At 43.9% G+C, this 22,254-nt stretch overlaps 1 protein-coding gene across 1 annotated transcript in view; it reads left to right on the top strand.

Annotated features, from left to right (window-relative positions):
* Positions 1-20,754, top strand: part of KCNJ6 (potassium inwardly rectifying channel subfamily J member 6) — a 329,855-nt gene extending 309,101 nt beyond the window's left edge. Inside the window, exon 4 of the mRNA XM_006049625.4 lies at positions 17,085-20,754. Coding sequence (XP_006049687.1) covers positions 17,085-17,410 — 326 coding nt within the window. The 3' untranslated portion in view covers positions 17,411-20,754. The remainder of the gene's footprint in view (positions 1-17,084) is intronic.
* The last annotated feature ends 1,500 nt before the right edge of the window (positions 20,755-22,254 follow it).

Below are 22,254 nucleotides of genomic sequence, written 5' to 3'. Positions count from 1 at the left end.
ATAAAAAATCAACAAGCCACAAAACACCTGACATAAGGGACAAATGCTGTTGATCAGTGCTGCTAACTCTACAAGAAAGATCAGCTTTTATATTTGACCAAAGGGAGGAAGGGCCCTAAGAGGATTGCCAGTGGTGTCCTTGGCAGAACTCTGTGTTAAGGCTTTCGTGTTGAAATTTCTTTTTTATTGTTTTATTTTGTTTATGTGGCTGCACTAGGTCTTGGCTACGGCACACAGGATCTTTATTTCGCTGTGAAGAATCTTTTCTTGCTCTACGTGAACTCTTGGTTGCGGCATGGGGGATCTAGTTCCTTGACCAAGGATGGAACCCAGGCCCCCTGCATGGAGAGTGGGATATCTTAGCCACTGGACCACCAGGGAAGTCCCCACATTGAAATTTCTTGTAGATGCCTTCGTATCTCTACTCTGGTCGTTGTCTCGGCTATGACAGATGGGGAGCAAGAGACGCTAAGTAGCCCATCCAGGCCACAAGGAGACTCTGGGCAACCCAGATGCCGGCCTGGGCCTGTCTGCCTCCAGCCCAGACTGTTGCCACGCTGTACCACTATGGAGACTATGGATTCTGTGACAATAAGAAATGAGCACATCCAGAGATTCCAAATTACTTTAGCAGGAGGAAATCATCATGCAGCTTCCTGTCCTGAAATACATGCCCTCCGTAGGGTCAAAATGAGAAATAAGAGTGTCTGCATGTCTATGTTGGCTTATTTTACAAAAGAAAGCAGGAGGTAAAGCAGAAAGTAATGAACATGACTACATATAGGAAGTAGGTGGAAATAGGATAAAAGAAGAGGTAGGAATGAGACCTTTCTGAATATATCATCTTATACTGACCTTATTTTTGAATGATTTAAGAGGTTTAAGATTTCTTTTAAGAAATGGATGACAAAAACAAATCCTAAAAGTAAACACAATTAGAAACAAATACAGATGTGGATAGACCTAGAGTGAAGTAAGTCAGAAAGAGAAAAGCAAGTATCATATTTACGCATATATGTGGAATCTAGAAAAATGATACTGATGGACCTATTTGCAGGGCAGGAATAGAGACACATAGAGAATGTACATGTGGGCACAGGGGAGAAGGGGAGGGTGGGATGAACTGTGGGATTAGGATGGACATGTATACATAATTACATGTGGCTCAGTGGTAAAGAATCCATCTGCCAATGTAAGAGACCTAAGAGACGCGGGTTCAGTCCCTAAATTGAGAATATCCCCTGGAGGAGGAAGTGGCAACCCACTCCAGTATCCTTGCCTGGAAAATTCCACAGACAGAGGAGCCTGGTGAACTATAGTCCATGGGATCACAAAGAGTCGGATGTGGCTGAGCAACTGAGCATGCAATGCACAGATGTGTGTAAAATAGACAGCTACTGGGAAGCTGCTATTTAACACAGGGAGCTCAGCACTGTGTTACATGAGATGGAGTGGGAATAGGATGAAAGGGATGGTGGGGGGTGGAAGGGGGTAGGATGGAAGAGGGAGAGAGATGCAAGAGGGAAGGGACATTTGTATACTTACAGATGATTCACTTCATTGTACAGCAAAGAATTGGCTCAGACAGTAAAGAACCCACCTGCCAATGCAGGAGATCCAGGTTCAATCCCTGCCTCGGGAAGAGCTCCTGGAGAAGGAAATGGCAACCCACTCCAGTATTCTTGCCTGGAGAATCTCATGGACAGAGGAGCCTGGCGGGCTACAGTCCATGGGGTCGCAAAGAGTCTGACACCACTGAGTGACTTTCACTAACACAACGTGGTAAAGCAACTATCAGTTCAGTTCAGTCACTCAGTCGTGTCTGACTCTTTGTGACCCCATGGACTGCAGTATGCCAGGCCTCCCTGTCCATCACCAACTCCCAGAGTTTACTCAAACTCATGTCCACTGAGTCGGTGATGCCATCCAACCATCTTATCCTCTGTTGTTTCTCCTCCTGACTTCAATCTTTCCCAGCATCACAGTCTTTTCAAATGAGTCAGCTCTTTGAATCAGGTGGCCAAAGTATCAGAGCTTCAGCCTCAGCATCAGTCCTTCCAATGAATATTCAGGAATGATTTCCTTTAGGATGGACTGGTTGGATCTCCTTGCAGTCCAAAGGACTCTCAAGAGTCTTTTCCAACACCACAGTTCAAAAGCATCAATTCTTCAGCACTCAGCTTTCTTTATAAAGCAACTATACTTCAATTTTAAAAAAGAATGTAGGGAAAAGAAATTTTAAACAGATAACATGGCCACTTAGAAAAAAGGATGAATTCAATAAATTGGAACTCTGTACTTAGATTTTACTAGTGGGGATAGTTTAAAGTTAAAAAGAATTATGATTTTTAATTTCACCTCAGGGGTTTCAACAGTACAAAGAACACCTGTACTATTAACTAAAAGTAGTTTATTCAGATGCTGCTGCTGCTGCTGCTGCTAAGTTGCTTCAGTCATGTCTGACTCTGTGCAACTCCAGAGATGGCAGCCCACCAGGATCCCCCATCCCTGGGATTCTCCAGGCAAGAACACTGGAGCGGGTTGCCATTTCCTTCTCCAATGCATGAAAGTCAAAAGTGAAAGTGAAGTCACTCAGTCATGTCCGACTCTTCACGACCCCATGGACTGCAGCCTACCAGGCTCCTCCATCCATGGGATTTTCTAGGCAAGAGTACTGGAGTGGGGTGCCATTGCCTTCTCCATTATTCAGATAATAGAGGATATTGATAGTCTGCTGCCATCTGTTTCCTTCCCAGAGAAATTAATGGGTTTTATAGGGTAAAAGGTAGAAATGTCAAGACTGTCTTTGATTGGCAAGTGTTCTATTAGAGAATTTTTGAAAGTGGGGAAACATTCTGATTGACTTTCAAGTGCATTTGGCAGTCTTTGATTGGTTAACTCTCCACTGGTACATGCTGGGGCTTTCCCGCCAAGTCACAGGGGTTTTTCTGTTTCAGCTGGAAGGATATCTGATCCTCTTGCTTTGAGGTCTGAGTCTGGTACACACAAATCCTCAGTAGACTTGTGTGTGTGTGCTCAGTCGCTCAGTCATGTTCAACTCTTTGCAATACCATCGGGCTTCTCCGTCCATGGGATTTTCCAGGCAAGAATACTGGAGTGGAGGCCATTTCCTCCTCCAGGGGATCTTTCTGATCCAGAGATCGAACCTGCATCTCCTGTGGCTCCTTCGTGGGCAGGCGGATTCTTTACCACTGCGCCACCTGGGAAGCCCCTTGCTGGTGTCATCATTCCTAAACTGCTTTGTGTGCTTGTAGGAAAGAGCCAGTGATAAATGTGTAGACTGTCGGGAGCCCAGAACTGTGAGAGACACACGCGGAGTGGGAGAGGTTGAGGAAGAATTCTACAGTTTGTGATTTGATTTGAGGCTGTCTCATGATTTCTTTAAAAAAGAATCAAGGTTGCTTGATGTCTCCAAGCAACATTCTGGAGCTGGTAGCCAGTGCTCCAGACTCGTAGAGAATAAGACACTTGTGTGGAAGACAAGGCAAGGATGGACAGGCTTAGGAGAGCTGGTGGGAAAAAAATGGACGATATAGTGGGAAAGATAAACGGTAAGCAGGTATTTGTTGGCAACTAAGTTACAACACCCAGTGGCAACATCCTCTGGCCATGATGATTCAGCCATGCTCCATTTTATTTCATAAATTTAAGTATAAGGCCCTTACAGGAGTTACAAGGGCTTCCCAGGTGGTGCTAGTGGTAAAAAACCCACCTGCCAATTCAGGAGACACAAGAGAGGCAGGTTCGATCACTGGGTCAGGAAGATCCACTGGAAAAGGAGATGGCAACTCACTTCAGTATTCTTGCCTGGAGAATCCCATGAACCAAGGAGACTTGGAGGCTACAGTCCATGGGGTGCAGAGAATCAGACACCACTGAGCATGCTTGCATGCAGGAGGAGTTATAAACATCACAATGAACACATAACCCCTCTTTTAAAAAATAGATATAATACTGCGGCAGTTGAATATATAGGCTCTAGAGACTGACTCCTTAAACTAGAACTCTGGTTCCACTAATGAGCCACTGGTAGTCTGTTAGGGCTGCCATAACAAAATACTGCAGATTGAATGGCTTAACCAACAGAAACTTATTTTCTCACCATTCTGGAGGCTGGACGTTTAAAAGCGAGGAGCCAAGAGGGTTAGTTTCTTGTGGGGCCTCTTTCTCGGCTTGGGGACATCCACCCTCTGGCTGTGTCCTCACGTGGCCTCCTTTCTGAGCACAGGTGGAAAGAGACTAGAGCTCTCTGGTGTCTCTTCCCACAAAAGGACACCATTTCTTTTGCATTAGATGACTTTGTTTAACTTTAATTCCCTCCCTAAAGCTCCTATTTCCAAACACAGTCACGTAAGAGGGTTCAGGCTTCAGTACAGGAATTTCAGAGGCACACAGTTCAGTCCATAAAACTATGTGACCCAGAAAATTATTTAACTTCTCTTTGTCTTAGTTTGCTTCTATGTAAAATAGATATCGTAGCACCACCCACCTAAGAGGGCTGTTGTAAGATGGTATTGGTTGACAAATGTAAAGCATTTGGTGCCTGGCAGACAATAAACAGGCTTCCCCAATGGCTCAGCCGGTAAAGAACCTGCCTGCAATACAGGAGACACATAAAACATGGGTTCAGTTCTTGGGTCGGGAAGATCCCCTGGAGGAGAGCATGGCAACCCACTCCAGTATTCTTGCCTGAGGATCCCATGGACAGAGGAGCCTGGCGGGCTACAGTCCATACAGTTGCAAAGAGTCACACATTACTAGGTAGCGACACACACAGACACACACAATAAAACTCAGTAAATAATGTATATTACTTAATTCAATACTTGATTTATGAATTTATCAGCTACTTTGGTGAAAGCAGATTGGGGGCGGGAGGAGAAGGGGACAACAGAGGATGAGATGGCTGGATGGCATCACTGACTCGATGGACATGAGTTTGGGTAAACTCCAGGAGTTGGTGATGGACAGGGAGGCCTGGCATGCTGCGATTCATGGGGTCGCAAAGAGTTGGACACGACTGAGCGACTGAACTGAACTGAACTTGGTGAAAGCAGGATTAGGAGTACACATGTAGAATGTCTTTTTTTAGACACTTTTTTTTTTTAAGTACATTTCAATATCTTTTTGTGTAGCTAGAGATAAACTTCACTGGCCATCCAGTTACTTCAGTAACAGAAAAAGCACAACTGTTTACTGAAAGTATTTTTAACCTGAACATAAGGCAGGACTTGTTATTTAAATGATCAGCAATTGGCTGAGCCTCCTGAACTAAAACCACTATTATGGCAAGATTATTCTGCTTCTTTTTGACACTGGACTCGGTAAATCACCAACATCCTTCTCTACACGAAGACCTATAAACATTAGTGCAGAAAACTTTATTACTGCACTAATTCAGTGCAGGTTTATTAGAATGAGAACCAAGAGTCAAGTAAAACATTGCATCATTTAGCCTGGTATTTGAAATAAAAAGGCAAAATGTCAGCAGTTAATTCTCTGTTTCTGAGCATTGGCAATTTAGATTTATTTTACAGAATTCCAAAGTGGTGAGGGTGGTTCATATCCATCTTATTTCATCTTATTTCATTGGAATCACATTCTCCAGGCCTTTGTGCTGCATTTTTTATCTACTAAGAGAATACCTCTGGCTTTTTTCAGGGGTCTGTCTTGAGGATGGCTTTCATCGTATTGCTATTCTGCACGAAACGTCTCTTGTCATTATCTGTCACCGTGAGTCTAAAAATAGGACTTTGTTAAATCTCCATCTTGCAGGGCCTTACCCGTGTTGGCTCAGGGCTTATCAAATCCCTCAGCTGGGCCTCAGCTTGGTTTCCCGGCTTTCAGGCTTTCTGTTCAATACCACCACCAAGCCTTGCCTCCTTCACCACTCCTTACTCTAACACCGTCTTATTCAAGGAAGGAAACACCACCAAAAGAGATGAGCTGTTTCTATTCGCTTCCAAGTGAGTTAAAGTCTTGGAAGATTAACCAGAAATTGGCTCAGACAGTAAAGAATCTGCCTGCAATGCAGGAGACCCATGTTCAATCTCTGGGTCAGAAAGATTCCCTGGAGAAGGAAATGGCAACCCACTCCAGTATTCTGGCCTGGAGAATCCCATGGACAGAGAAGCCTGGAGGGCTGCAATCCATGGGGTTGCAAAGAGTCAGACATGACTGAGCGACTAACACACACCAGAGAAGTTCTCAGTAGAGAAATTAAGTGCAATGATTTTTTTAAGGCACAAACACACACACACACACACAGCCCTACCCCTTTGGGCTTTGGGGAAATAACTTAGACCCAACAAGCTTTGGCAGAAATCAAGCAGCCTTCTCAAGCACAAAGTCAAAAAGGCTTGCCTGGCCCAAGAACACGCTGAGAGGCCCTTTCTCCTCCAATCCCGCCGGCCTCCATGCTGTCTTGTAATGTCAGTGTCCAGCTGTTTCTCTTGAGATGGCGAGGCCAGATTCCCCAGGGATGGGATGTGAGTGGTCTCCACTGCTCAGTCTCCTCACCTGTAGAACAAGAGTAGCGTCACAGCACCTGCTCAGGGCACTGGTACGAGGATTAAGTGAAATAGACACGGTAAAGGCCTTAGAAAGCCCCAGCTCAGAGCAACTACTTAGAAGTGTGCCATGAAGGTGACAGCGACATGATAATGCAGAATAAGAGAAACGGAGACTGTCATTCAGAGCACAAGTCTTCCAACCGCATCCCTGTCTCTGACTTCATCCCACCCTCCTCTGAGTTGACACTCAGTGGTGGCATCTCCCAGGCTTATTTGCACAGAAAGCAGTCAAGAAGGCTGAGCAGGCGGCATTTTACTCTACAGAGACCTAATTTCTGACTCACTGTCAAGGAAACAAAAAATGCATGAAAAGTTAGTTGAAAGGTGGCAAACACAATCATGCACTTCTGTTTAACTCCACCAGCTAGAACATGGAGCCAAGGAGACAGGAATAGAGGTTAGACCCCAGCGGTACCAAACCTCCCTCCCCACCCCCACCAGACATTCCAAATCGGATCCAGTAGGATCCAATCAGATGTTGGTCTTGACGAGTCCTTGGTCTTTAGGCCAGGGTCTTCACTTCTGAAAGTGCCAGTCAGTCAGAATATCTGAGGCTGAACTGCTACAGGAATGAAAAGATGGACTGTTGGTCCCTTGAGGCTAGGAATGCAGTACTTAGCATATGGGTTACACTTAATAAATATCACCCGAAAAAAATAGTGGTTAGTTCTGAGAACAGAATAGCTTCAAGAAAATCATTATAGCCATTTTGAGCCAACAGATGCTCAAAAACATTTAAATGACAATCCAGCTCTTTGGGACCCCATGGACTGTACACTGCATGGAACTCTCCAGGCCAGAACACTGGAGTGGGTAGCTGTTCCCTTCTCCAGGGGATCTTTCCAACCCAGGGATTGAACCCAGGTCTCCTGCATTGCAGGCGGATTCTTTACAATCTGAGCCACCAGGGAAGCCCAAGAATACTGGAGTGGGTATGCTATCCCTTCTCCAGTAGATCTTTCTGACCCAGGAATTGAACCAGGGTCTCTTGCTTTGCAGGCAGATTCTTCACCAGCTGAGCTACAGGGAAACCCATAAATGGTAGTACAAAGCAGAATTATATAGATTAGATTATGTCACAATTCTTTTCTACTGTTTCCAATTCTTTACATAAAAAGAGTAAGTTCATATAAACAACAGGGACCTACTCTATAGCACAGGGACCTATTCAGTATCTTGTAATAAACCACATTGGAGAATACTTTGGAAAGAATATATACACATATAACTTAATCACTTTGCTGTATACCTGAAACTAACACATTGTAAATCAACTATTTTTCAAGGGAAAAAAAAACAGTTTTGAAAACACAGAACAAGAAGGGCCCTTGCACAAAAGATAAGCAGGCTAATACTACAACAAAAAATGGAATTACTGATTGAACCCAGGTCTCCCGCATTGCAGGCAGACGCTTTACCGTCTGAGCCATCAGGGAAGCCCTTTTTAAAATATAGTACTTAATAAGTACAAAATAATGTATGTCACATATTATGTTACAAAGTATTGCTGGTTCAGTCACTCAGTCGTGTCCAACTCTTTGCGACCCCATGAACCGCAGCACACCAGGCCTCCCTGTCCATCACCAACTCCCAGAGCTTACTCAAACTCATGTCCATTGAGTCGGTGATGCCATCCAACCATCTCATCCTCTGTCATCCCCTTCTCCTCCCGCCTTCAATCTTTCCCAGCATCAGGGTCTTTTCCAGTGAATGAGTTCTTCGCATCAGGTGACCAAAGTATTGGAGCTTCAGCTTTAGCATCTGTCCTTCCGATGAATATTCAGGCTTGGTTTTCTTTAGGATTGACTGGCTTGATCTTCTTGCAGTCCAGGTGACTCTCAAGAGTCTTCTCCAACACCACAGTTCAAAAGCATCAACTCTTCCGTGCTCAGCTTTCTTTATGGTCCAGCTCTCACATCCACACATGACTACTGGAAAAACCACAGCTTTGATTATACGGACCTTTGTTGACAAAGTAATGTCTCTGTTTTTTGATATGCTGTCTAGGTTTGTCATAGTTTTTCTTCCAAAGAGTAAACATCTTTTAATTTCATGGCTGCAGTCACCATGTGCTGTGATATTAGAGCCCAAGAAAATAAAATCTGTCACTGTTTCCATTATTTCCCCTTCTATTTGCCATGAAGTGATGGGACTGGATGCCACGATCTTAGTTTTCTGAATGTTGAGTTTTAAACCCTTATCGGCCCCCTAGTGGTAACATTCCAGAGTCTGCAGGTGACTGGTTTTGTATTTTGTCCAGAAGTCTTGGCTGTAAGCAATGGGAAGGAAAGGCTGAACTGACTCCATCTTCACCAAGCCCAGAAATCCCATCCCTTACTTTTTATTGAACTTACTTTGGATAAAATTTAAATGTTTGTAATTTTCTGGTATCTAGTTCACATTGTAGCTGAGAGTCCTTCCCAGATAATCTGACATAACGCAGGAAGCAGAAATCTCCCACTTTCTTTTCTAAGGACCACAAGCCATCTTTTAATTTAATGATACATGTCAGACATTTCTAATCAACATTTCTCTAGAGTTCCTTAGGTCCATCCTCTTCACTTAACAACAGGTATCTGAAAGGAACCTCCTACGGTGAAACACTTGCTAAATGGTATGGAGATAAAAAAAAGATAAAGAAACCTCGAGGCATTCACAATCCGACAAGGACACCAGATGACAAAGAAACCAGAAGCTTAGCCTGAGTTGCAGAAGCTGTGAGAAGGCTGGGATGGGATGTCACTGTGCTGTCTGTCCTGCTAGCCCTGGGTCCCTAGTCCCAATTCAAGAGGGGTCAGTCCCAGTGAAAGTGAAAAAGTCGCTCAGCCGTGTCCGACTCTTTGCGACCCTGTGGACTATACAGTCCATGGAATTCTCCAGGCCAGAATACAGGAGTGTGTAGCCTTTTCCCTTCTCCAGGGGATCTTCCCAACCCAGGGATCAAACCAAGGTCTGCGGCATTGCAGGTAGATTCTTTACCAGCTGAGCTATGAGGGAAGCCCATCAGTCCCAGAGGAGGTAGAAAAGGAGATAATAAATCGGCTCTGATAAGACAAGCAAGATGCTGCTGAAGAAAAGGCATTCCAGATAAAGCAAACAGCACAAATACAGGCATAAGAATTAGAAATGCAAACAGCAAGACAGCCCAGAGTAAAGCCTGTGCCCCCCAACTTGGAGATCAGATTTTTCAGGTTTTGCTCATTTCGACAAAAGAAGCATCTCGTTTTCCACGGATTACTTCGCTGGCTTAAGAAACCTACCTCAGGATAATGTAATGATCTTTCTGATACGAAAAACAAACACAACTGCGTACGCACTGAATCTTCTTTTTTTCTGGATTCAAGAAAGTCTCCTCTTATTTTATTGTTTCTATGTACGTATAGATTTGTTGTTGTTAGTCCTGTCTGACTCTTTTGTGACCCCATGGACTGTACCCGCCAGGCTCCTCTGTCCATGGCTTCTCCCAGGCAAGAATACTGAAGTAGATTGTCATGCCCTCCTCCAGGGGATCTGCCCGACCCAGGGATCAAACCCACTTGGGGTTTCTTGCTTGGCAGGCAGATCCTTCCCCACTGAGCCATCTGGGAAGCCCACATATACAGATACACGGTATCTAAACATTCACCTGCGTGGTACATATACATTCATCATTCCTGTTTTCCTTTATCAGTGTTGCCAATATTTGTATGCTTTTCATATTTCATCTTCCTTATTAAAGAAATAAAATTCTGCCTCCTCTGCTCACACTCATTCCAAAGCCTAAAACAAAATCCATGAAAAATTGTTCTCAGGGTCAGTCACACTTCACTGAGTTAAGGGACATTGAAAATCACAAGGGCTCCATTGTCACACACTGATGCAATGTTGGCAGCTCCATCTTAGTCGGTTTTATTTGGTTATTTTTTCAACAACAGTAAAAATCACATTTTTTCTAAGAATGGACTGGGACCAATGTCAATATGTAAGACAGGAATCTTTCTAAAGGAAATGAAAATTCACGGCTTACACTAGAAATACTTTTTAATACTGTTAGACAAATACATTCATATTCTTTTTTTATCTCTTCTACAATGAATTAGGACACCATAAGATGGATAAAACTTGGAAAAGCATCCATGAGCATTTGTTTAAACCTCACTTAGTCATGTTTTTAAATTGGAGGAGATTTGCTTTACACTGTCGTGTCAGTTTCTGCTGTACAACGTGAATCAGCTCTGTGCTCACATATATCCCCTCCTTCTTGAGCCGCCCTCCCACCCGCCCCCATCCCACCCTCCAGGCCATCACAGAGCACAGAGCTGAGCCCCCTGTGCCAGACAGCAGCTTCCCACTAGCTATCTAGTCTACACACAGTAAAAGCTGGCTTAAAACTCAACATTCAGAAAACTAAGGTCATGGCATCTGGTCCCATCACTTCATGGCAAGTAGATGGGGAAAAAAATGGAAACAGTGACAGACTTTATTTCCTTGGGCTCCAAAATCACTCTGAACGGTGACTGCATCCATGAAATTAAAAGAGGTTTGCTCCTCGGAAGAAAAGCTGTAACAAACCAAGAAAGAGTATTAAAAAGCACAGACATCACTTTGCCGACAAAGCAAAGGTCCATATTGTCAAAGCTATGGTTTTTCCAATAATCATGTACAGATGTGAGAGTTGGACCATAAAGAAGGCTGAACACCAAAGAATTGATGCTTTTGAACTGTGGTGTTGGAGAAGACTCTTCAGAGTCTCTTGGACTGCAAGGAGATCAAACCGAAAGGAAACCAAGCCTGAATATTTATTGAGAGGACTGATGCTGAAGCTCCAACACTTTGGCCACCTGATTCAAAGAACCGACTCATTAGAAAAAACTTTGATGCTGGAAAAGAGTGAAGGCAGGAGGAGAAGGGGATAATAGAGGATGAGATGGTTGGATGGCATCACCAATTCAATAGACATGAGTTTGAGCAAATGCTGGGAGATAGTGAAGGACAGGGAGGCCTTTTCGTACTGCAGTCCATGGGGTTGCAAGGAGTCAGTGACTCAGTGACTGAACAACAACAAAATCTTATTAAAGTGGTGCTATGAAAATGTATTTGACTATCCTACTGAAATTCAATACACACATTCATTTGTTAGGGCTGACATCACAATGCACTACAGACTGGGAGGCTTAAACACCAGAAATTCATTGTCTCATAATTCTGGAGGCGAGGCATTCAAAATGAAGGCGCTGGCAAGGTTGGCTGCTCTCTGCTCAGCCTGTGAACAGAGGTGGCCATCTTCTCCCTGTGTCTTCAAATAGTCTTTCCTCTGTCCTTGTCCGTATAACTAATTTCTTCTCATAATGACACCAGTCACAGAGAATTAGGACACCCCCGCATGGCTTCATTTTGATTTAATTACCTCTTTAAAGACCCTATCTTCAAATGCAGTCACAATCTGAGGTTCTGGGGGGGTTGGAACAACATATGTATTTGGGGAAAGGGGAGTACAAAATTTAGCCACTGGTTGTTTCAACAAATGATCGAAGGAAAAAGGCTATTTTCATTGGGCAAGATCTGTGCCTGGTCAAAAAAGAGACATGTTTTGTGAATGGGGCTTTCTAGGGAACTGCTAGAAACTTCAAATAATGACAGTTCTGAACATGAGACTGTGAAAGAGCTCCAATTCCGTTCCCACCCCTCCAGGAGTTGCTCCCTGCTCTTTTGCCCCACAATTGCCGGCTACTGGGTTTGTTGTTTTTGTGTGTTTTTTAATTGTTGTCCGTGCTGGGTCTTCACTGGTGCTCGGGCTTTTTCTCTAGTTGGAGCAGGCAGGGGCCACTCTCTGGGTGCCATGCATGGACTTCTCGTTGTGGTGGCCTCTCTGGTTGCAGACCATGGGCTCTGGAATGCGCAGACTTCAGCAGTGGTGGCTCACACACTTAGTTGCTCCTCAGAAGTGGGGTCCTCCCGCACCAGGGGCCAAACCCATGTCTCCTGCATTGACAGGTCAATTCTTTACCACTGAGCCCCCAGGGGAAGCCCAAGCTATTGCTTTTTAAGGCTAACATAAGCTGAGCAGGGGGACATTGAAACTTTGCCAAGCTCAGGGTTCTTACTGAGATTCCGCCATTTTTCTTGAACAAACACTCCTGGAGTTTATTTACAGAGTTTTGAAGAATTTGTCTTGTCAATTTCTCCCAATGTTCTCGTTACGTTCATGGAGGAGAGGGTTTTCAGAAGTCCCTTCCCCATCACTGCCGAGGACATCCTCTTGGCTGCTTCCTGCCTTGTTTCTTCACATCTGTATCTCAAGTTTCTGATTCTCTCTTCAGCCAATTCCAATCAGATGTGAAACCGATTGATTTTAATATAAATTTAACATATAGAGTTTAATTTTAATCATTGTATTTTTAATTTCTAGTTCCATTTGGCTATTTTCAGTTCAGTTCAGTCGCTCAGTCGTGTCCAACTCTTTGCGACCCCATGAATCGCAGCACGCCAGGCTTTCCTGTCCATCACCAACTCCCGGAGTCCAACCAAACCCATGTCCACTGAGTCACTGATGCCATCCAACCATCTCATCCTCTGTCATCCCCTTCTCCTCCTGCCCTCAATCTTTCCCAGCATCAGGGTCTTTTCAAATGAGTCAGCTCTTCGCATCAGGTGGCCAAAGTATTGGAGTTTCAGCTTCAACATCAGTCCTTCCAGTGAACACCCAGGGCTGATCTCCTTTAGAATGGACTGGTTGGATCTCCTTGCAGCCCAAGGGACTCTCAAGAGTCTTCTCCAACACCACAGTTCAAAAGCATCAATTCTTTGGCGCTTAGCTTTCTTCGCAGTTCAACTCTCACATCCATACATGACTACTGGAAAAACCATAGCCTTGACTAGACAGACCTTTGTTGGCAAAGTAATATCTCCACTTTTGAATATGCTATCTAGGTTGGACATAACTTTCCTTCCAAGGAGTAAGCATCTTTTAATTTCATGGCTGCAGTCACCATCTGCAGTGATTTTGGAGCCCCAAAAAATGAAGTCTCTCACTGTTTCCACTGTTTCCCCATCTATTTCCCATGAAGTGATGGGACTGGATGCCATGATCTTAGTTTTCTGAATGTTGAGCTTTAAGCCAACTTTTTTTACTCTCCTCTTTCACTTTCATCAAGAGGCTCTTTAGTTCTTCTTCACTTTCTGCCATAAGAGTGGTGTCATTTGCATATCTGAGGTTATTGATATTTCTCCTGGCAATCTTGATTCCAGCTTGTGCTTCCTCCAGCCCAGCATTTCTCATGAAGTACTCTGCATATAAATTAAATAAGCAGAGTGACAATATACAGCCTTGATGTACTCCTTTTCCTATTTGGAACCAGTCTGTATGTAAATTTGGCTATTTACATAACCAGAAATGAAAATCTGGGTGGATATTATTTTATGTCCCTGCCTCTGTTTTCTATTCATGTTAAAATAAACATATGCTTCTTTTATGGGAAAAAAAGGTATAGTTGTTTTATCATCTTTCCTTTTGACTTCCTGTCTGCTCCTCACTTTGAGCCCTTATAACCCTGCCATCACCTGCCTTCCCCCAAGACTCCCAAACACATCTAAAGACTTGCTAACTCCAAAGAGAAACATTCTTTGAAAAATCAAAACAAGATGCTGTTGTTCTTTGCTTTGCAATGCCTAGTAGCCTTTTAAACTTGTTTTAGAGGCATGGGGTGAGGGGACCAAATCATTGGCGAGTCAGGAAAACATTGAAGGAGGGTAGCATTCAGTTTGGAGGATCAGAGGAAGAGCAAAGGGCTAAATGAGGACTGTGCAGGCTCAGACTCTGCCAGCTGCAGCAGGTGAGTCCTTTAGTCCCTGCCTCCTTAAGTCCCGATCTTTGGGGCCATTTTCTTCTTTTAGCCATGAGAAGTCAATGCACTGCGGTGGGAATATTTTGTAGATCTGAACCCTTCTGTGTAAAACCTATTTGTGTCCTACTCTCCTCACCCCAACTGCATCCAGCATAAAGCAATTGCTTAACACATGTTATTAACTGTCCTAATGGACAGTATATGAGTGACTGGTTGCTCCCCTGGATGAATGAACACGAGGAGGCAGTAGGAATATCATGAGTCCTACGGAGCTTCAGCTTTGTGGTCTCTTTATTCCATTTTTTAAATGTTTAGTTATATTTTTATAGAATTACATGATATAATATGGATGATGTATATAACCTACTTCATATGATATGTAATGAGGGCTTCCCCCGTGGCTCAGTGGTCAAGAATCTGCCTGCAATGCAAGAGATGCAGGTTCGCTCCCTGGGTCAGGAAGATCCCCTGGAGGAGGGCATGGCAACCCACTCCAGTATTCTTGCCTGGGAAATCCCAGGGACAGAGGAGCCTGGTGGGCTGCAGTCCATGGCATCACAAAGAGTCAGACTCTGCTTAAGTGACTGAGCGTGCATGCACACATAATATGTAATATGCTGTTGTTGCTCGTTGTTCAGTCCCTCAGTCATGTCCGAATCTTTGCGACCCCACAAACTGCAGCTCGCCAGGCTTCCCTGTCCTTCACTGTCTCCTGGAGTTTGCTCAAACTCATGTCCACTGAATATGTAATATACTTTATATAGAGATGAATATATTAATATTCTTCTACCTGAAGTCTCTTTATTTTCTTCTGATTTTAAAAGAAAATAAACATTTTCATGGGCCCCTAAAAACAGGATGGGCTTTTAGCACTGAGCTTACTGAGCTGACGGGAAAATCAGACCTGAAGGGATGGCTGAATGAATGCTCCCAGTTCCTGAGAAGTTTCATAAGAGAATTCTTTGACCTCGTGGGGGCAGAAAAATGCACCAATGGCATTCCCCTATCTCACCCCAAGCCGTTGCCTGGTTTTCTCTCCTTAAGGTAACAGGTGGGATTTCCCTTGTTCTGCCTTTTCACATGTAAAAGGAAGTGACTCCTGACTCCTGGGCTGCCAGTAGCTCACATGGCATTTTTGTGCAAATTAGAATAAGTTTTCTTGTCTATAAGCAGGAAGGGCGGGTGAGGTGGGGAGCGACTTTGTTACGTTATTGCATGAGCGAAAGACACCTCCACTAGTCCTAGGGAAAGCGCAAACTCGGATGGGTCTCCTTTCCAGCCTTATTTGGGGAACCACTGTCATGGCCTACGTGTCAGGGACATAGGCCTCCAGCTTAAGGGCATGTAAGTGTAGTTCATATGTCAACTTTCTTTAAGTCTGTGGCTAGAGCACTCAAATCCCAGCAGGACCCAGGCAAAGCCTCTGAAAGCAATGTCAGATCGCAGTCATGACCTCAGGTGAATTTGGAGCAAAACGTGGACAAGGCACAGCCACATGAGTGTGCACCCGTGTGCGTGTGCACACATGCTGTCCTGTGACCTCGCAGGCAAGCGCTGCCTGCTGAGGGCCAGAACTCCCACCTTGCTCCCTGGGACTCTGCAGGAGAGCACATGCATATAGTAGCAACTAGACGTCTGTGACAGGAAACACTCCTCCTTAGCTGTGGCACTGTTACCGAGTCCAAGCTTGAACTGCTCAACAGGCCAGCAAATCGAGAGAGAAGTTGTCTTTGTTTGGAAAGCCAGCAAACCAAGAAGGTGGTGGATTAGTGTCCCAAAGAACCATCGTACCTGACTTAGGATTCAGGCTCCTTTTATATTAAAAGGGGAGGGTTTTAACCCTCAGTTAAACTCAGTTGCTCAGTTATGTCTGACTCCTTGGGACCCCGTGGACTGCAGCAGGGAACCCCAGCTTCCCTGTCTTGCACTACCTCCTGGAGTTTGCTCAGACTCATGTCCATTGAGCCGATAATGCCATCCAACCATCTCATCCTCTGTCACCCCTTTCTCCTCCTGCCTTCAATCCTTCCCAGCAACAGGGTCTTTTCCAATGAATCGGCTCTTTGCATCAGGTGGCCAAAGTATTGGAGCTTCAGCTTCAGCGTCTGTCCTTCCAATGAATATTAAGGACTGATTTCCTTTAGGGTGGACTGATTGGATCTTCTTGCAGACCAAGGGGCTCTCAAGAGTCTTCTCCAGCACCACAGTTCGAAAACATCAAACTTCTCAGAGGGGGAATCCTTTCTTCTTGCAGCTGTCCACATAGTTCAGGTCATGACCTTCCTGTAAACTCCAGCAAGACAAACGTTATTCTCTGCTCTGCAACTTTTTATCTCTATACCAATAGGACAATGTTATGCCTTCAAAGATCAGAAGTTTGAAAATGGGGTCTCCTGTATATTTCAGGCTATCGGCAACATTCGTAAGTTGCAGCAAGAGCAACAGAGTGCAAAGGTTAAAGGAAGCAGATAAAATATGGAGTCAGATCTGTTCCTCCCTGTTACAACAGCCTATGCAGGTCACAGTCTCAACACTACACGCAGCAGTACTGCCCAGCTCCCTGAGCCCCCTGGTCAGTGGGAAGCCTGCACATGCACACACACACACACACACACACACACACACACACTCACACACACACACACTAATGCTTCTACTCTCTCTGCAGGGATGACGTGCCAAGCTCGAAGCTCCTACATCACCAGTGAGATCCTCTGGGGGTACCGATTCACACCTGTCCTGACGCTGGAGGATGGGTTCTACGAAGTCGACTACAACAGCTTCCACGAGACCTATGAGACCAGCACCCCATCTCTCAGTGCCAAAGAGCTGGCCGAGTTAGCCAGCAGGGCCGAGCTGCCCCTGAGCTGGTCTGTCTCCAGCAAACTCAACCAACACGCAGAACTGGAGACTGAGGAGGAGGAAAAGAACCCTGAGGAGCAGACAGAGAGGAATGGTGACGTGGCAAACCTAGAGAATGAATCCAAAGTTTAGTCCCCGGGCCCGGGGCCGCCCCTTCTCCTCTCCAACCCCCACGCCCCACCCCCGGCAACCTTCCCTTGTCTCTCATTCTCTTTCTTTTCTGTCTCTTACTCTGTTCTTTCCTTATATTTAAGTTTGGCATTACCAGGAAACAAATCTTCAAGGTGTAAAATATCTACCTGCCCTCTCAGTTAATTCAGATTGACGAGGTAGCTTGCAGATTGGGTTAAGGTGATATATGCCCTCATTTGTGGCCCCAGCCTGGTCTCCTCCCGGGATAGGGCACATCTGACTAGAGATTTACGCTACTCCCCTGCATGTGTTGTAAAATAGCAGATCACTCAAAAGAGTGCATCGAAGAGTTTCCCTGGGATATGACGAGGAAGGTCTCTGGTGCCTATTCATTCATGCAGTGAGACATGGAGTTGAGCCCTCTGTTTTACACATCTCAATAAATTTCATCCATGGGGCGAGGTGCTTGCCCTCTGTGGGCGTTGCAGTTATAGGACCCAGGTGAGGTGAAGACAAAGCACTGTACATATATATGCCTTATTTAATTATTTTCTTTTGCAGTTAGTAATAAAACCCAGCATGTACAAAAGTACTGTAGAACACAACTTCTAAATACTGTACATAGATGTAAAATCAATGTAGGTTTAGATATATAACTTTAGAAATAAGATTTTAAAAAAAATGATCCCCAAAGTACAGTAGGCATTTCTGTTCTGATGTCTCTGTTTTCTGGATTTCTTTGATCCCATCGACCGCTGGCCCGTTAGTGCATGGCCTTCGTTCTGTGTCCCAGACTGGCAGCCGTTTGGGTACCTCACTGTTCCCTTTCGTTGACTCTAATAAGCCATAGGTCTGGGGGAAGTTTGGAGGTCCAGTAGATGGCAAAACCCATCACCAGTATGCTGATATACTGTGAAATGTTTACAAAACTGAGGTCTCTTTTTTAAGACTACAAGAACCTCACTGACTAGCTTGGGGCAGAATTTCAGGAGGAGAACATGCTCTGGCATGCCACCAATGATGTGCATTTTTTTTATTTCTTGTGTGTGTGTGGTTTTTTTTTTTTCCTTCTATTTTTTGGGGGGTGGGGTGGAAGGATAGAGGTGACTACTCTGCGAAGCTTGTGAGATCTTTGTTCCCTGACCAGGGATTGTACCTGGGGCCCTGACAGGGGGAGGAGTGCCAAGTCCTAACCATGGGACCACCAGGGAATTCCCATCAATGATGTGTTGATGCTTTTCCAGTGAGTTTCACCCTTTGTAGGACCGTAATTTGAGAACCTTTTCTTCTACAAAACCACTGACTCTCCCACTGTTTCCACTCTATAATCACAGTTTAAAGACGAGACATGGTAAGTTCGTAAAAGATGGTTTGGGGCTAAAGTCACGAAATTCACGATGGCATGCAGTGGGCAAAATATATTACAATCACTGCTCTCACACACCTTGACTCCATCTGACACCCTTCCTGTACCTAGGGGCTTAGCCGTCAGAATTCCTTGCATTGGTATTTATGATGATGATGATGATGACATTACCAGAGCTCAGTATTCAATGATTAGATCAACAATCTTGGTGATGGTCTAATAAAGAATCGCTCTAGAGTATGCCACAGGTTAGAGACTATAAATTCAAAGTGTCTCCCAGTCAAAGAAAATGACCACAAACATGACAGTCGTAATTCGTTTTAATCTGCAAAGGTAAATGAAAAAAGAAAGAAAGAAGAGAGGAGAGAAGGAGGGAAGGAAGGAACAATATTTTGTGCCGAAAATCTAATTTTCAAAAATGAAAAATATTTCAAATGAAAAAATAAGAGAAAGAAGAGAATCTTAGACAAAACCTCAAGGGCAGGTGGAGATTTTGCACTGAAACAGATCTTTCGCATTAATTTTGCACTTATAACCTGTGTGTTCCCTAACACAACCATCCATCACAGATATTCATTGACTGGATCCAAGTTCATTTTCAGCTCCTACAGCTGTGCTCAGTTTGAGGCTTTGCACCGTGGAGGTTGCAGAGCTCAAACTAGCTGCCCCTCCCTGTTGCCCTTACCTTCCCTAACCAGATAGCACAGGCCTTCACTGTAGTTTGGGGACCTCGTGTACTAAAAAGCATGTCCCAGAGATAAGGAAAGTAACTCCTAAGTTTGACATGGCGGGGGAGGGAGGGTGTCTCTCTTCTCCCACTTCTGACACCTTGTATCAAGACAATTATGTCTTGGCTCTGATCATATGGAAAACAAAACTGTTGGCCGTAGCTCTTGCCTCTTTGCCAACATTTCACTTTTTGCATTGACTATGTGTTAGTTTTTTTCATTCCACACACTCCAAAAAGGAGGTTGTAGTTGAGGAGGAGGGAGCCCCGTGTGTTTCTTGCCAGGCTGAAGGGAGGCACTGTGGCCTTACCTCACTGTAGCCTTAGAAAGGGCACTCTTGCCTTGGGGACGCTAACCCTGCAGCATCACGGGAGTTGCAGGGAAAGGCATGGTAGCACAAAGCAAGATCAGCTGGGGCTGCAAGAAATCTGCTGACGTAGCTCCTGGAGACTCAGCGGGCCTTTCCAAATGCTTTACTAAGGCTTGAAGGACAAAACACAGACTTGTCTGGTTGGGGTGGGGCCCGGTGCGCACAACTGAGCAAAGAGCCTTAGCAACTCTTTGGGCAGACACAGTGTCAGTTCTGTGTCTGTGACAGGACACCCATGTGTGAGGCCTTCCCCTTTTCTCGCTGTCTTTGGTGTCAATGTGGTTGGAGATGGAACACGAACCAAATCTCGTTTTTGTAATGTGAGCCTCTGAATCTTTAAATGATGATGCTCCAGAAGAACCTTTTATTAGAATGTCCTTATCAAACATGTCTATTTTTCTACAATTGTTGCTAACACAGTTTAACAGTGTATTTTGTGTCAACTGTTAAGATTTGGAACTGAAAGAAGCTCATTAAGACTGAATTTTCTAAGTAGCAAGTATTGAAAGGTGTTTTTCATTGACAGTCCAGCAAAGCTGACTACAGTTTCTACCCATTCTCTTCCACCATATCCAGTCTCCAATCATTCAGTCCCTTGTTTATTTCCATAGGAAATCCAGCATTATTGAAATAAATAAGCCTATTTTAATCCTTCAATATTCATAATGAATGAGGATCACTCTCAACATGATATTTTGATCTGTCTGGCGGCATATTTGAGTCCCTTTCCCATAAAAGCATGGCTGTATCATTAGCCAGATAAGAATTTTAGGCTAAAGGGTTACAACTTGCCACAGCTGACCCCAATCTGGAGAAAAGACAGACTCAGCTGGAAGCATGACCTCCCCAAGGGCTGCTGAGACCCTCAGATTCTCGTTGCCATCCACCCCAACATGCTTTCCGACTAGATCACCTGTTTATGTCAGCTTTATGTAACGAATAAAATCATTTATGTTTCTGGATGTCCCATGGGCAAGCTATACTCTTTTGGATTAACACCCTTGCGATCCCTGTAAGGTCAGGTCATTGCTTTTCAATCTCTTCAAAATATGGCCTTCTGGCCTGGTTTGGTCCAATACATAGACACTCTAGGTCCGTGGGAAGGAAATGTCTCTTTCCCCACCCCCTTCTTCCATCCAACCCTCTCTTTTGCTGTTTCCCTCATTCTCCAGTTCTAGTTCCATCGATTTAGTTTAGTATCTTATGTTCCTGAATATTAATTCCAGCCGCTGTATCTAAAAAGTTCAGCCTATTTCTAAAGCACAATTTTCTCTTGCCGGTTTAACCAAACGAAGGCTCTAAAATGTCTATTTCTCATGATACTCTATAATTTTAAAATTATTTATGACTTTATTTAAAAGCCTAAGTTTTGAAGTTTCCAAGCAACATTCCTGTTTTTCTCTCCCTAAGTTTTCTTACTTTTCTCCCCCTTTGCTTTTGTATTTAGGTTTAAGTCACTATCTTTGGGATATTCAGAAAGTGTTTATGAATGTGGGTGCCAGTGGACAAAAGCTCCATTCAAAAACTATTTGAACTCACCGAAAGAATGTGAAATTTTTTGATTTTGGTTAGCTAAGTGATTCAAGATAAAAAATAAAATAAAATATAGTCATTTCCAAAAGAGCTTGCCAAACTAGTCTGACTAGTTTTCAGTCTTGCCGTGACTTGGGTGATGCTCTGATTCAAAAGAGTCCTAAGGGCAGTTGAAAGTTAAATGTTTACACAGATGGTGAGCTTTGTCTATCATTTCTTTTCAGTGGATGGCTATGAGGTAAAAAAATATAGACAGTAGATACCTAATAAATGTTTCATTGATGTTGCATTACAATAGAGTCAATTAATAACATCTTGTTTCTAGATTTTATGGCCAACCTGTATTTATGCAAATGTCATCCTTTAATTCAAAATGGAGTAAAATGCACCTCAGAGAGCTTCTGGATGTAGCGTCATCTAGAAGTCAAAACTTGGTCAGGCTACTATTTGATTTTGACAAAATGCAGTCTGGACGATAATAGTAAAACAGCAGTACACCGTACACTGTGTAGTGTTTTGGAGCTTTCAACGTACTTTCATTATTATCTCATTTAATTCTAATTACCATGAGAGCTTGAATATTATAATTTACACTTTACGGATGGAAAACTAGGGTTTGGGCAAGCTGAGTAATATCCTTGAGGCCGCAAGTCCAGTTAATTACAGATCCTGGTCTCAAATCCATGTGCAAAATAAAAGAAAGCAAAGGATATTTAGTGACATGCAAAAATTACATCAAATTCAAATTTCTGTATCCATAAAGAAAGTTTTGTAGGAACACAGGCACACCCATTTGCTTCTGTGCTGCTATGACCCCTTTCACAATACACAGCAGAGTTGAGTTAAT

The sequence above is a fragment of the Bubalus bubalis genome, chromosome 1 (assembly GCF_019923935.1).
Source record: "Bubalus bubalis isolate 160015118507 breed Murrah chromosome 1, NDDB_SH_1, whole genome shotgun sequence".
Classification (NCBI taxonomy): domain Eukaryota; kingdom Metazoa; phylum Chordata; class Mammalia; order Artiodactyla; family Bovidae; genus Bubalus; species Bubalus bubalis.
The sequence above is the reverse complement of the archived record's forward strand: the minus strand, read 5'-3'. Positions and strand labels throughout refer to the sequence as shown.